The sequence below is a fragment of the Hyperoodon ampullatus genome (genome assembly GCF_949752795.1).
Source record: "Hyperoodon ampullatus genome assembly, chromosome: 4".
In the NCBI taxonomy this organism is placed as follows: domain Eukaryota; kingdom Metazoa; phylum Chordata; class Mammalia; order Artiodactyla; family Ziphiidae; genus Hyperoodon; species Hyperoodon ampullatus.
The window spans coordinates 36,743,328-36,759,236 of NC_136917.1; the positions used below are offsets into that span (position 1 = coordinate 36,743,328).

At 53.6% G+C, this 15,909-nt stretch overlaps 1 protein-coding gene across 1 annotated transcript in view; it reads left to right on the forward strand.

Annotated features, from left to right (window-relative positions):
* The first annotated feature begins 7,815 nt into the window (after window positions 1-7,815).
* Window positions 7,816-15,909, forward strand: part of ELL (elongation factor for RNA polymerase II) — a 79,725-nt gene continuing 71,631 nt past the window's right edge. Inside the window, exon 1 of the mRNA XM_079703939.1 lies at window positions 7,816-7,965. Coding sequence (XP_079560065.1) covers window positions 7,831-7,965 — 135 coding nt within the window. The 5' untranslated portion in view covers window positions 7,816-7,830. The remainder of the gene's footprint in view (window positions 7,966-15,909) is intronic.

Here is a 15,909-nt window from a genome sequence, read left to right on the forward strand (position 1 = left end):
CCCTGCTGGCTCTGGAGCCTTCTTTTACCATCGCTTGGGGCTGAGCCAGAGACAGCCTGTGCCTTGTTCAGGGTCACACAGGACCGTGGATATGGCCGAGCCAGGACTAGAGTGGGGGTTGTCTGCTCTCAGGTCACAGCAGACCGTCTTTACCAACGGGGAAACTGAGACCTGGAATAGCGGGGCGTTATGCTCAGGGTCCCTGGTCAGACTCTGCGGGGGTTCACAGCTAGCTATGCTCCTTACCCCACCTCTCTTGACTCTGTTGCCTCATCTGAAATTGGAGACCTTGATGGGACCTAACTGGGGACTGTGCTGAGCCCTCAATGACCACAGGGGTCTGGCTGTGCAGCAAGCGGACAGCCCCATGTCTGGGCAGCAACATAGCCAGTGTGAAGACCTTGGAGCAGCGTCTGTCCAAAGTTGATAAAGGTGGGTGGTCAGCAGAGCTGGACCCTGCAGGGCCTTGGGGGCTATGGGGAGGGGTTGGGTTTGATTCCAGGAGCTCCATCCCATCTCCTTTTCCCTACAACCCAGGGCTGTCAGAGCTTCTTCCCAAAATGTTGCCCACCGTCACAACCAGGACAGCCAGAGCCAGTGTTTGGGCCTTTATTAACCTGAGTTCCTCTCGCTGCTGCTGTCTCCGAGATAGACCACACAAGTGTTCGGCCTGCCCCCATCCCTTACAGTCCAGGAGTAGAAGCAACTGGCCACAGCCACCCAGCAGAAGGTGGCCATCAGGCCTGGAAACTAGATCTTTGCCCTGCCTGCTCCAGGCTGTTGCTGGGCCACCTGGATTACTCTCGGCACAAATCGGGGTGGCTTGGACCTGCTTCTCCTCTCCACCATTCAGCCCCCTTAGGTTTCTACCTTGTCCTCAGACAGGAAGGGGGCTCCATGGAAGGTGCTGGGGCGGGGACCATGGGTTGGCCAGGCTTGGGAGACCTGCATCTCAGGCAGGATACTCCCCTCTTTCCTCAGTCTCCTTGACTTCAGGCTGGGAAGCTGGCTTGAAGGTTGGCCAGCGGGACTGTGGGCCGGCTGGGGTGACTTCCTGGCCCGGGTGTGAGAGTCACCACCGCTGACATTCCTGAGCACTGATTGTGTGCTGGCAATGGCGTTAGTCCACTGTTTACCCACAGCAGCCTTGTTCTGTGCCCATTTTTCATATATTCTGGGGACAAGTCCTTTGTCATATAGGTATATTGTGAATATAGTTCCCACTCTGTGGCTCACTTTTCATTTTCTTAATGATGTCTTTCAAAGAGCAGACATTTAAAATTTGATGCAGTCCAATTTGTCAGTTTTTTTTCTTCCATTCCATGTGCTTTTTGTCACTATTTGCTGAGCCCAGCATGTAGAGATTTTCTAGGTTTTCTTTTAAACGTTCTATGGCTTTAACTTTTGCATTGAGATATATGAGCCACTTTGAGTTAATTTTTGTATGTGGTGTGAGGTTGGGGTTGAGGTTCATTTTTTTCTTCTTTTAAAATATTAATTAATTAATTAATTTGGCTGCGCTGGGTCTTAATTGCAGCACACGGGATCTTCATTGCCGCGTGTGGGACCTTTAGTTGCAGCACAAAAACTCTTAGTTGTGGCGTGTGGGATCTAGTTCCGTGACCAGGGATCGAACCTGGGCCCCCTGCATTGGGAGTGCAGAGCTGTAGCCACTGGAGCACCAGGGAAGCCCCCATTTTTTCCCATGTAGCCATCAGTTGTTGCTGAAACATCTGTGGGGAAGACTTACTTTTCCTTAGTGAGTTACTGTGGCAGCTTTGTCAAAAGCAACTGACCACACGTGTGTCTTTTCTGGACTCTGCTCCATGGTGAGGGTCTCTGTGTCCCCTTGGCAGGTTCCATACTGTCCTGAAGACTAGCTTTTTAGTAATGATGGAGTCAGGCTGGGTGTGCCTTCCACCTTTGCCCCTTTTCTCCATGGTTGCTTTGGTTGTGTCCCATTATTAGCTGAGCAGACCGAGGCCCAGAGAGGAGACAGCTCCTGCCCAGGGTCCCACTACCTGGAAGCAACAGGCAGGATTTGGCCCAGGTCAGCCTGCCTCCAGAGCACATGCTCCACCCACCAGCTGGTTCTGCATCTTACTGCAAGTTAAAGCCGGGAGATGAGAAAGGCCTTGAATGCCACGGCCAGATGTGTGACTTTAATGTGTTCACCCCCTTGGTCATTCCATCCTCAGTAGTCTGAACAGGGTTGGGGTGGGGAGCCAGGACATCCAGGACGAGGGGCATCGAAGTTGCCCTAAAGGCACAAGGAGGCCTTTGGTGGGTGGCAAACAGTGTTTGCTCCTGGCTCAGGCATAGCATGTGCAAAGGTGTCCTGGCTGGATGGTGTGTGGTATGTTCAGAGGACAACTAGGATGGATTTTTCTTTCACATCAAAACGTATACCAGTGCCTTCTGTGTACCCTGTCTTGGTCGATGACTCAGCCTGAACTTGCCCTCGAGGGGCGCGACTCTCAGTGGGCTGTGAGTTGGAAGTGAACATGGTAGAATGAGCTTTGCGTGTGAGAGCTCATGTCTCCTGAGCACTTCAGTGGGATGACCTTTGCATACTTCCATGTCATGTCATCCTTAAAGGACAACTTCCTGGTGGTGACTGTTGGCTGGGGTCACCCAGTGTGGAATCATCAGTGTCTCTGAGTGCCTGTCCTCTATTTCTCCCCCTGGTGGAACTCACCTTTACTCCTCATCATGCAGATGGAGCTGGTTCCCCACCAGCCTTCAGGGGTGGATCTGCAACCCAGGCCTGACCAATCAGAGCATTCTAGCCCCCTGGCCACAGTGATTGGCTCCTGGATGGTCACGTGACACACAGTGACCTATTAAAGCCTTCTGTGGTACTTCTGCTGGAGCCATGAGGGCACCTGGAGCCCCACCTGCTTTAGAGTGGTAAAGAAATAACTCCTCAGGCCTGGGTTGTCCAAACCATGCACATTTAAAGGACTGGCCCTTGACTGGCACCTGGGAGGTCACCTCTAGACTCTTGGAATGTCCTGACTGGTGTAAGTGTTTACCTGAGGTCGTGGGCCACACCAGATAGTCCATGCTAACAATATGATTTAGGGTGGGGGCTTTTGGCCACATGGAATCAGTTCAACCTCTGGATGGGCTGGAGACTGAATTTCATCACATGGGTGGTCAGCCATATCTGCATGACTGACCCCTCCTCCCCAACAAAAACCCTGGACAAGGCTCGGGTGAGCTTCCCTGGATGGCAATATTCCATGTGTGTTGTCACAGTCATTGCTGGGAAAATTCAGTGCTGTCTGCAACCAGAAGCTTGTGCCTGGTTTCTCCTGGTTTCTGCCTTATGCACCCTTTTCCTTTGCTGATCCTTATCCTTTTGCTGTGATCAACCATAGTCACGAATGTAACAGCTTTTCTGAGTTCGCCTAGTGAATTATCAAACCCGAGGGTGGTCTTGGGGATCCCTGACAACAGATGTCTTTACCCCCGTCCCGAGAAGAGCTGTGAGCGCCACCCCCCCCCAACCCATTGCACAAATGAGTCCTGAGGCCCCAAAAGGTAGACTTGCTGGCTCTGAGGTGCCCAGCTAAGGGAACACCAGAGCAGGCTGCTTGCTGGCCACCCCACCATGCAAAGGGGCCAGCTCCAAACTGAGTGTTCTCATGGATCATCACGTTCCCTTTGCTGCAAAACTGTTTGCTTCAAAATCCCAAAGGTCCATTTGCTCTGACCTAGCATCTCAAGTTTCAGGAAGTTCTGGGACAGATGTGCAGAGATGTGTCTCTAAGGGCTGTGCGTTGCAGAAGTTTTAAGGCGTTTCTAAGATTTCTCATCCTGTGTCATCCCAGGTCTGGGAATGTGGTAGACCTCACTCCCATGATTGTGTTGTTATTGGGCACAGTTTACCTTAAGATAATCTGGGTGGGCCTGACCCTGCTGGTTGTAGAAGAGGAAGTCAGAGGGATTCAACATGAGGGAGGTCTCTATTGCTGAGATGGAGGGGGCCACGTGGCCAGCGCCTGAGAAGGAAGTGGGGACCTCAGTCCTACAACCACCAAAAAATGAGTTCTGCCAACAACCTGAAGGAGTTTGAACACAGATCCTTCTCCAGTTGAGCCTCTGGATGAGGACACAGCCAAGCCAATACCTTGATTACAGCCTCATGAGACCCTGAGCAGAGAACCAGTTAAAACATACTAGACTTATGACTCACAGAAACTGTGAGATAATAAATGTTCCTTATATTAAGTCACTAAGTTTGAGATACTTTGTTACACAGCAGTAGGCAGCAATAACAAACTAATACATATATTAGCGATAACCAACTAATGAATAGTGGGTGTTCATCCTAGTGTGGTTTAAAAACCCACAAGCTGCAAACAACATAAATGTCTAACGGAAAGAGATTATGTACATAAACTCTTGTAAACCCATTAATAATAATAACAATTTCCATGATGATGCCATTTGCCTTTGGTCTAGGGCCAGGCTCTTGGGTAAGTGCTGTTGTTATCCCTATTTTATGGATGAGCAAAATGAGGAACAGAGAGGGTGAGACACATCCAAGGCTACAAAGGGGTGAGGGTCAGGCTAGGGTCACTGTTCCCATCACAGAGCTAGACCTTTTTCAATGGGCTTTCTAGGTGGAATATATGTTGAGAGGCTACCCAAGGTGATCAACTGGCTTCCAATTTCTTGGGTGACCTAGTTCTTAAAGGCTTTTGGAGAGCATGCCAATGCCTGATGATTTCCTCCATTATTGTTTCAGAGGTCCTGTTGGGAGCCACTGGGGCATTAAGTGTAAAGTGGAGAAAAATCAATACTTGTTACCAAGCACTACAGCCCATGGTTGCAGTGTTCCTAAGTCTTTTAACTTCTCTAAGTGCTCAGTTTCCTCCTCTGGCAGATGGGACCAAGCCACTGTATCCACCCCAAAAGGCAGTTGTGGGTGCCAAACACTGAGCACAGAGCCTCATGTGTTTTAAATACTCTACGTGGGGTGACTGTTACTAGTACTGTTGTCTGTTTCTCAGATGAATCCACTTACACTCAGAGAGGGCAAGTGCCTTTCCCAATGTCACACAGCAAGCTGGTCAGCACTTAGAGCTGGCTCCTCCCACGTTCTACTCCATTCAGCCGTCTGGCTGTCTCTCCCCTCCCCATCCTCTAACTCCAGACTGCCTGCTCCACAGCTACCCTTCTTGCCCTTCTGTGGCCCTTCTAGGGGCAGTGCAGCCCTGGCCTGCTCCAATATTTTTCTCGCCCAGCCTCTGGATACACAGTTGGGCACAGCAGTGGGTAAATGGGTCAGCGTGTCTGAGCAAGTGCTGGCATCTTGGTGGTAGGATGGACTGATCCCAGGTGAAGGGTGGAGGATCCCAGAGCTTTGGCCCTGAGCTCAGACAGGCTGGAGTTGGAATCTCTGCAGCAGTATGTAAGACCTTCCAGATTCTCCGAGCCTCGCTCTCCTCATCCCTGAAATGGGCTGGTAGCTGTGTTGTGAGGATTAAATGAGTTCATTTATTAATTCAACATATATTTCCTGAGCACCTACCCTGTGCTAGGCCCTGTGCTGGGGTTCAATGAGGAAATACAGAAAGGGACCCAGGTACCAGAGGCAGGATGAAGGGTAATCAGGAGGGCTCTGGATCAGAAAGATCCAAGTTCAAAGTTCCAAGCAGCCCATTCACTGGTAGGGTGAATATCGTCACATGCTGCCTAACCCTTTTGAGCCTCAGTTTCTCCATTTGTAAATGGAGATATTAATGACAGGTATGGGAAAAGGTTTCACAGACTCTAGCATTGCCTTTAGGGTCAGCAGTTCATGATCGGAGGTTAAGAGATGGTAGTGCCAGCCTGGCACTGGTGGGCAGAACTAATGAGACCACCTGGGTAGAGACGTACACCTTCACCTTCCTCTCTTGCCTCAAAATATTCATTCTATGACCACCGTAAATTAGATTCAAGCGAGAAGGAAAACGACTCAGGAACTTTTTGCAGGTCAGAAGACCCAGGAGCCCAGGAGGAGCTTTCCTGGGCAAGCCAGAGCTGGTCTTCAGCTTTAGTTTCCCCACATGTAAAACAAGAAATTGATAAAATGGCACAGTTCCTGTGAAAAACAGTTTGGCAGTTGCTCAGAAGGTTAAACATAGAATTACCATATGACTTAGCAATTTCATTCCCAGGTATAGACCCAAGAGAAGGGAAAACATCTGTCCATACAAAACCATGTACTTGAATGTTCACAGCAGCACTATTCGTAATAGTGAAAAAGTGGAAACAACCCACACGTCCATCAATGGATGAATGGATAAACAAAATGTGGTTTATCCACACAATGGAATATTATTCAGTCATAAAAAGGGATGAAGCATTGATACAGGTAACAGCATGGACTAACCTTGAAGCCATCATGCTGAGTGAAAGAAGCCAGTCACAGAAGGTCACATATTGTATGATTCCATTAATATGAAATGTCTAGAAAAAGCAAATTCATAGATAGAGAAAGTAGCTTAGTGGTTGCTAGGGGCTGGGGAGTGGGGTGAGGAATAACCTGCTTAGTGGGTATGGGGTTTCCTTTAGGGGTGATGAAAATGTTCTGGAACTAGATAGTGGTAGTGACTGCACAGCACTGTGAATGTACTAAATGCCACAGTATTGTACACTTTAAATGGGTTAATTTTATATGTGAAATGTTTTTTTTAATAGGAGAACTGGACAACCACCATCTCTCAGGGCCCGTGGGGATGTAGGATTTTATTCTATTAAAACTCTACTCTTTGGGCTTCCCTGGTGGCGCGGTGGTTGGGCGTCCGCCTGCCGATGCAGGGGACGCGGGTTCGTGCCCCGGTCCGGGAGGATCCCACGTGCCGCGGGCGGCTGGGCCCGTGAGCCATGGCCGCTGGGCCTGCGCGTCCGGAGCCTGTGCTCCGCAGCGGGAGAGGCCACGGCAGGAAGAGGCCTGCGTACCGCAAAAAAAAAAAAAAAAAAAAGTCTACTCTTGGGACTTCCATGGTGGTCCAATGGGTAAGACTCTGCGCTCCCAATGCAGGGGGCCCGGGTTCCATCCCTGGTGGGGGAACTAGATCCCACACGCATGCCGCAACTAAGACCCAGCGCAGCCAAAATAAATAAATAAATATTAAAAAAAAAAAAAAAGAGTCTAGTCTTATTGCGAGCAAAGTTTACCAGCCCCCACAACTCCCCAACAACCTTAGGGAAGCCCCACCAACCCAACCCAGCGTCCAACGCGCGCTCGGTTTGCATAGTCACGCCCACCCACCCACCCAGCCTGCCGGTGGTTCCGCCCCCCCACCACCACGTGTTTTGCGCCGGCCTGGCCCCCTCCGCGCCCTCGTTGGGGCTCTCAACAGAAGCCAAAGGCGGAAGACTTGGAGAGACCGCATAAGTAATACATCACGTCAGCGGCTGGTGGGGCGGGGCTTCGACGGGCCTGGTTGTCAGGGTCATGAATAATACACATGGAGGCGGGGCCTGAAGGTGGGCGCGTGTCGGGGCGGAGTCCGGGCACGAAAGTGGACACCTCTAGAGTCTTGAGAGGTGGGGCCATCCGCACCTTATGAATATGCAGGAAGTCGGGGTGGTGAGTGTGGGCCTCACAAGGCCCGCAGGGTGGCGTGGCCAGCCGCGTCTCACGAATAATGCAGCACGTCGGCGGTGGGTGCGGCGGCGATTGTGGTTCTCGCTGGATCCGGAGGGGGCGTCGCCAGTCGCGTCTCATGAATAATGCAGCGCGTCAGCGGGCGGCGGGGTGGGGCGTGGCCGGCGCGCCTCCGGCCCTGGAGCCGGGAAGGGGGGGGGCGGGGGAGCGATGGTCGCAAGATGGCGGCGCTGAAGGAGGATCGGAGCTACGGGCTGTCGTGCGGGCGAGTGAGCGATGGCAGCAAGGTGTCCGTGTTCCACGTGAAGCTCACCGACAGTGCCCTGAGGGCCTTCGAGAGCTACCGCGCCAGCCAGGTGAGCGGCATGGGGCTTGGCGCGGCCGTCGGGGACGTCGGGGCGCAGGTCGGCCTCGCGCGCCCCTCTCCGTGACGTCCTTGCCTGGGGGCTCGGGGTCCGGCGTCTGAGGTGCTGCTCGCGGATTCCTGGGCCGGTGGGGCGCGGGGTGGGCGCCTGTCCGGCTCGGAGCGCGGGGAGCCTCGGCGCGGGGAGACGACCCTGGCGGGCGGCCCAGGGCGGCCGAGGGGCCCGAACTTGCGCGCCTGGTCCGGGGGACGTTCTGTGTCGGCACCTGGAGGCGTCCGGGGCCTTTCCCGACACTTAACCGGCACCTGGGCAAGAACTCGTTTTTTCACCTGACCAGGGGAGGGGGGTGGAGGCAGCGCCGTCCGAGCACGGGAGGTGGGGGTTTGGGACTTCTCAGTCTGGCTCCTTGCAGGGTGGCTGGTAGGGATGGCTGACTGCTCCCTGAGGAGCAGGTTTTCCGTCTAGGACGCTGGCAGGGTGGGTCAGTGGGGCACCGCTGTCGGGGCATCTGTGGGGTCCTGTTCCGTTTGTTTGCGGAGGTTGTGTCTACGCTTGGGGGCCGTCTTTGATGCTTTCCAATGAGGCCTCTGGAGTTGGGTTCACTCTTGGTTCTTGTGAAGGGGAGTTTGGGCAGAACCTGACAGCTTGTCCCCAACTCCCTAGGTGAACCTGAGTCACTGGACACCTTTAGAAAACGGGAGTGTTTTGTGGGGGGAATTGCTGGCATGGTGCCTCTCCCAAGCTGGGAGCCTGTTGTGGGCACCTGGGGAGGCGCTCTGGCCACTGCACCTGGCTGCTGACTCTCAAACTTCTCAGGGGCGGATTTGGGCCCATCTCGGGAAGTTCGAGGCGTTTCAGTTCTGCCACCTGGCCCGGGGGGTTGGGGAGAGGCTTCTTTCTACCTTCTTTCAGGCCTGACTTTGGGGCACATCTGGGGCCGTGGTCAGAAACTGCTTCTTCCCATTTCTGTTTGTGTCATGGCGCCCTCCTCCTGTGTTGGGACAGAAGTTGCAGGTGCCCAGTGGTCAGGTCCTGAGGGGAGGTGGTTTGGGAGCCCTTTTCCTCCTTTCCTGGAAAGTGGGGGCTTCATAGTCAGTGGCTATAGGGGGAGGGGTCTGGCGTCAGGTTCAGGGAGGCCCTGCCGTGTGCGTGTGTGTGCGCGTGTGTACTGGGGATGGGGGGGCCTCGGGCGGGTGAGGAGAGAGACTAACTAGGAAGGAATGTGGCTTTCTTCCTGCCCTGGACTTGTTCGGCACCATTAGCTAAGCTGGGAATTTCTTCCCCTGTTTTGTTCCCAGTGCCCACCCTTCCCGCTCTTCTTCCCACTTTTTTGGACAATTTCCTTCCTGTCCTCGTGTCTCAGTGTCCCCTTCATAGAACCGGGATTTCATCTTTCTGGAAGAGTGAGTTCTCACCTTGTCAAAAGGGATTCCCCAAGGTGAGGCTGGGGTGCCACTGCAGATGAGGAGGAGGGGGCACGGTGGCCAGCTTGAACCTCCCTTCCTTGTGGAATTCCAGCCGGGAGTCTTTTTCCCTGGGCAATTCTGACTTGTTCCCCTGGAAGGCAGGATTTCCTAGAAACAGCTGGGGGAGAGCTTACGCGTCATGTAAATAAGGTGAGCTTGGTACCTGGTCACTGTGAGTTCGGAGCCCCGCCTTCCCTGCCATGCTGCCCTCCCTTGATCTAGTCGTCCGGAAGGCCCGCCTGTGCGTCCACCTCATGCTGTCACGCTGCTATTTTTAATTTAGGGTGTTGGTTACATCCCCTAAGCTGGATCTTCCTCCTCTGAGGGTGAAGGTATAACTGTAGACTCAAATTCGTCCCACGGAGAGCCCAGCTGTGTATGTCCGTGTTGATCAGCCGGAAGGGGCTCCCTCGAAGAGCTTCTCCTTCTCGAGCTACTCGTGTTAACTTGGCTGGCTGGGCTAAATTTTGGGGGTGACTCAAACTTTCATTTTTCTCAGAGGCTGACTTGTGATTTAAGTTACTTGGCAGTTTTGTATTTAATCTTATCCAGTGGGCAATGTAGTGGACTGAAGTAAAATCAGGACAGCTTGGGCACACTCAAGTGTTCTTGGGTGGTGGGCATGGGGAAGGTGACTTGAAGAACTTGTTTGTGTGACTAGTGAAGTGTATTGGTTATTAACAAAACCTCATATGTTTGACTGTCAGTAGCGTCTAGAGTTTTCTATTCTCTAGCGCTGTGGTTATATGGTTTGCCAGTGACAACTTGTGGGGAGGGTTTTTACTTTTACTTTTTACAGTTGTCCTTGAACAACACAGGTTTGAACTGCCCGGGTCCACTTGTATGTGGATTTTTTTTCACTAAACACATACTACAGTACTAGGGGACCCACGGTTGGTTGAATCTGCAGATTCAGCACTCAGGATATGGAGGGCCGACTGTAAAGTTTATAAGGGATTTTTGACGGCTCAGGGATTGGTGCCCCTAGCCCCAGTGTTGTTCAAGGGGCAAATGTAATTGCAAAGAGGTTTTTACAGACTCAGATGTGGCAGGGGCCTGGCGAGGAGCATCCTTCAAAACTTTCTCTGTAGCTCCTGGGAGCCTAGCTGTTGGAGTAGCCGGAGAAGTCCCTGACAGCTTCCCTCTGCAGAGAGGTCTGGAGTCTGATCTGCCTTTGTACAGACCTAGTGACCAGCCTGGAACATGGTGGAAGGCAAAGATGTAGTCATATGTGCAGCTGCCACCGTCCAGACTTGGGCTTCACGCAGTCTCGAGTGCATCCCAAGGCACTCCCACGGATCTCCCTTTTCACTGTGATGGGTTACTTCCGGGAGAGAAGAGAGGGGAAGTGTAAACACAGCCCATCTTTCCAAGACAGCATCATGCGCCTATTCAGAGAAGTGTCCCTGACAGTGACTCTATGGAAGTGGCCCTCCCTGGGGCACCTCCCTCCACCACCTGAGTATTTCATCGTCGGATTGGGTGGGCTCTGTTGCTGAGTGATCCTCCCCTCTCCCAGATTAAAAGGTCTTTGAGGAAGAGTAGCATATTGTTGTTCAGGAAAAATTGAGGGCCCAGGGAGGGGCCCAAGCAACCTGGGAATTGGAGGCTATCTGGGTTTGAATCTCTGAATCTCGGCTCTACCTGCATGAGACCTTGGGTCAGTGCCTGACCCCTCCCAGTCCAGGTCCTCCTCCTCAGAGCTATGAGGATCCCAGTGGCTGCTCTGGATCCTTCTTCTCTTTAGGATTATGAGTGTCCCAGTACCTGAGCCCTCTCAGCTCCTAATCCTTCCTCTCTCAGGGTTGTGGGTGTGGCAGTGCCCAACCCTCTCTGAGCTCTGGATTCTTCTCTCAGGGCTCTGAGGGTCCCAGTACCTGACCCCTCCCAGCTCCAGATCCTTCTCTCCGGACTCTGAGGGTCCCGGGCCCTGCCCTCTCTGAGCTCTGGCTCCTCCTCTCAGGGCTGTTGGGATTCCTTTGGCACACGTGCGGCCCTCGGTGCAGCCCTGACCCCTCCCAGGGTCTCAGCACTTGGTGTCGGTACCCAGGGCTGGTTCCCACCTGGAGGTTTGAGCAGAAACTATGGGAGAGCCTGGGCTCCTACATTTTCCCAAATCTGATTGATCGCCTGGTCTGTACAGGGACACTGCTCAGGGGCTGGACATTTATAAGTGACCAAATGGGTCCCCAGTCTCTCGAGCTGGCATTCTAGAGGCAGGAGACAGATGATGAACAGGGTGGCACACAAATCTGCATGAAGAGCTTGTCAGCAGTCATTGTCAGGAAGGAAATAAAATGGGGCAGTGTGAAAGGGCGCTGCCTAGGAGATGCCAGAGCTGAGGTCTGCTGGGCGAGGGGTCCCCTGGGGGGAAGGGGTGTGAGTTCCAGGCATGGCACACGCATAGGCCTTGAGACATGAGGGGCTGGGGAGGGTGTTTGGGCAGGGGGCAAGGCCCAGGTAAAGACGTGGAGGCAGCTGCAGGGCTCTGTCCTGGGACGGGCTTAGGAAGGGGAGGTCTGCAACAAATACTCTGTGACTGTTCTGGACCCACGCTAGGGGCTGCTTGCCTGCTGCTGAGGGGCTAGCTGCGTGGGTGTCAGCCTGGCCCCCGGTGGCAGGAGGAGCCTTAATTTAGCCTCTACTCCCCTCCCACTGTGAGGCCCCAGGAGGTGGGTTCGTCTCTCCTTCCTGGGGGGCCGCCCCACTCGGCCCTAACTAGGTCGCTTCTTGCCAGCCCTGTCTGTTTTTCATATGAGCTGTCTTTATTTTTTAAATTTTTTTGGCTGCGTTGGGTCTTCGTTGCTGCACACAGGCTTTCTCTAGTTGCGGCGAGCAGGGCCTATTCTTCGTTGCGGTGCACGGGCTTCTCATTGCGGTGCCTTCTCTTGTTGCGGAGCACGGTCTCTAGAGCGCAGGCTCAGTAGTTGTGGTGCATGGGCTTAGTTGCTCCGTGGCACGTGGGATCTTCCCGGCCCAGGGCTCGAACCCGTGTCCCCTGCATTGGCAGGCGGATTCTTAATCACTGCGCCACCAGGGAAGTCCCCGAGCTGTCTTCAGGAATCGCTAAATTCGCTGCCCCTCCTGGCCTCTGGCCAGGCCCCTGTAAGCCCTTTGTCCAGGCACGTGTCATCTTCTTGACAGTTTTGGCAGGAAGGCTAGTTTATTGTTCCCACTGTTCATTAGAGGCAGTTGAGGCTCTGAGGGGCAGCGTTGCCTGCCTGAGGTCACGCTGACTGTCCTCACTGGCCCAGGCTGCCACTCCAGTTGGGCGGGAGTTTGAGCCACAGCTATGAAAGGGAGTCCCACTGTGGTCTCAAGTCCTCATTGACATGCCAGCATCCCAGGGTCCCGAGAACATTGGTGACATGAGTGGCCATGCAAATTCCTGAAGTTGCCAGCTTTGACTGTACCTTGCCCTCTCCCCTGAGAAAGCCTGCAGGTGATAACCAGTGCCTGTGGATTGTGCCCTGCATGCCAGCGCTGGCCTGAGCTGTACATGTTACTTCATCTTGTCCCCTGGCTGTCAGCCCTGTGGTGGGGAGTGGTTCTCATTTCTCAGGTGAGGAAACAGGTAAAGACTCTGGGAGGCCGAGTCACCAGAAGGAGTCTCCTAGCTGGGATGGGGCTGAGAACCGGGCATCTGGCTGGAATGCAGTGTGTGTGGCCTTGAGCTTTGCCTCCTCTGAAGGGTGGTGGCCGAGTGGACTGGGCTGGCCCATTGGTGTCAGGAGCATGACGTAGGGGTTCGGTTTGCCTGTGTGTTTCAAGGTGGGCGCTCAATAGGTCTGGGTGGGGTGAGTCCCTCCCAGAGGCGCATGTCTCATAGGTACTGAGGGAAGGCGAGCAACCTGGGGTATGGAGTGAGTGCTGGTCATTTCTGCAGATGGCCTATGAGGCTGTGTGAGGGACCAAGCCCCGCATCTGCCACTGACCCTTGACTAGGCTTCCGGCAGCCATTCACCATGGTGACTGTGTGTAAACAGCTGGTGGCTCTCGGAAACCCACCCTCTGTTGACTCATCGGCAAGGCCAGAGTTCATCACCCTTGAAGTAGTTTTGACATCACACCCAGATTGTGACATCTCTGGGGAGTCCTTGAAAAACAAGACTGTTTCTCCTGTTCTGTGCATCTCTCGTCCCAGAGCAGACCCTGGTTTTGGGAAATCTGCTTCTTCATGGCAACAGCCCTGCTCAACGTGCCTGGCTGGAAATCCATCCTCTGCCTTTGGGTTTTGCCTCCCCTAGGTCCTTCACTTGTAGGGCCTTGCTCCCTTGCTCTCTGCCTTTATGACTTTCTCCTTGGTCTGTGACTCTCATGGCCTGGAGTTGTCTGAGATCTCATCTCTAGCGATACATGGCCACTCTGCAGTCACCCAGAGACCACAGGGATGCTTTCTAGAACAATCCCTGCAAACAGCCTCTGACCTGCAGTGCAGTAAGTGACACAGACAGCCACCATGTGCAGTTTTATCACTTTGCTTTTTAATAAAGAAGCTGGTGTCCAAGTAAACCATTCAGGGGGAGATCTCCTGTTCTCACACTAAGTGACTGCACTGGAGTCTGATGCTAATTATATCCTCCTAGCTGGGTCCCTCCCTGGCCAGGTTGCGATGTGGCTCCTGGCTGAGTCACCAGGTCAAAGGGGTGCGTTGGTGACTCGCCATAACCCCTCCAGAGGGGAGGGGGCCTCGCATGTCTGTGAAGTTTGTGGGGTCACCGAACTCCTGTTTAAAAGCGACACATGTCAAAAGTTTCTTTCTTTTTACCACAAAAGCTGTAGAGTTCAGTGAAGAACACTAGCAATTCCCTGTTCCATGGGCTGTTGTTAGCACCTCAGCGCCTCCCTCTGTCTTGCATCCAGAGGAAGTGGACATCATAGTGGTGTCCTCATAAAATCTTAGGTCTTGATTCTTTTTTTTTTTTTTTTTTTTTTGTGGTACGCGGGCCTCGCACTGTTGTGGCCTCTCCCGTTGCGGAGCACAGGCTCCGGACGCGCAAGGCTCAGCGGCCATGGCTCACGGACCCAGCCACTCCACGGCATGTGGGATCTTCCCAGACCGGGACACGAACCCGCGTCCCCTGCATCGGCAGGCGGACTCTCAACCACTGCGCCACCAGGGAAGCCCTTGATTCTTTTTTATTGCCGTGCTAAACTTTGTTTTTTAGTGGCTTTAGTCCTAGTCTGCTGTCTGGTACTGAGGACTGTGCAGAGATGCTAAATTGCAGTGAGAGGCACCCCTGGTGTACCTGTGCATTTGCGAGTGGAGCTGGAGGTTGCAGGTGCTGAACGGTACAACTATTGTATGTTGAAATCGAGGCCCAGGAAGGATTTGGTCTGGTTTGTGGTGTTGGATGCTGAGGGAGGTCAGGCCTAGGGGTGGGGAGGCTGGGGGTGGAGACTTTGATGGCCTGAGCTGGGGTCCACTGGGGTCGGGCAAGGGGACAGATGTAGAAGTATTGGGGCTGCCACCTGTACCTGGTTGGGGGAGGTGGACATTTCTAAGCTTTCCTGATTCTGGCCATAGGGCGGAAGTGTCTTTGCACACTCGGCTTACTGTTATGCCTGAGCTGGGTTTGTGAGAGTCGGGTTATGCAGGGCTTGATGAGACGCTAATGGTCACTTCTGGAGTGACTCTTGGCTGGAGGAAAGGCGACTATGGCTGATCAGAGAGCTGCTGCAGGTCTGTGGTGGGTGAACAACATCAGCATCATCGTCATTGATGTGGGGCGAGGTGGAAGATGTGCGTGTGCAGCCATGGTGATGCTGCTTCAGGGCCCATGTCTTTCTGGGTTGCTGCCTTTGTCTCAGGGTGTGGATGTCATGAGTTTCTTGCCAGTGTCCTAACCAGTGCAATTTGAAGGCGGTGTAGAACGGATGTGGTGGCTGTGGAAGCCAGCAGCCTTTCTTTTTCTGGTTCTTGGATTGTGTTCATTGCTCAGGGGCAGTTGGATAGCAGGCTTCCTTTATTATGCTGGCATTGACCAGTTTCTGGACAGTGGGTGTTCTGGACACTGGGGGAGCCAAGGCTGGGCCTGGACATAGGGGCTGCAACCTGAGACAGCATTTGGGTGTCACTGTCACCCCAAGTCAGCCTCATGGGCAGGCGAGCAGGTGGGCTACGCTGTCCAAGTGCAGATAACATTGGGTCGAGGGCTCAAGGCTTGCTTAGCACTTCCCAGGGTTCCCAGGGACACTCCATAACAGGAGGTCCTGGAGGAGTTCAGCCCGCCTTGGACTGCTGTGCTTTCAAGAAATTAATGAGCCGCCGATGATCAGGGGCTGTGGGTAATGCTCCACATCATTGCTCCATCATCGGTGTTCTCCTGGTGGACCTTCAGAAAGGGAGACTGAGGCTTGGCACAGGACACCTTTCCCGAGTACGTGCCCTTCCACCTACCCTGGTTCCTAACCCAGGCCTACTGGGAGGGTGTCAGCTCCTCACTGTTTGCCTTGCTGCCCCTGTGTC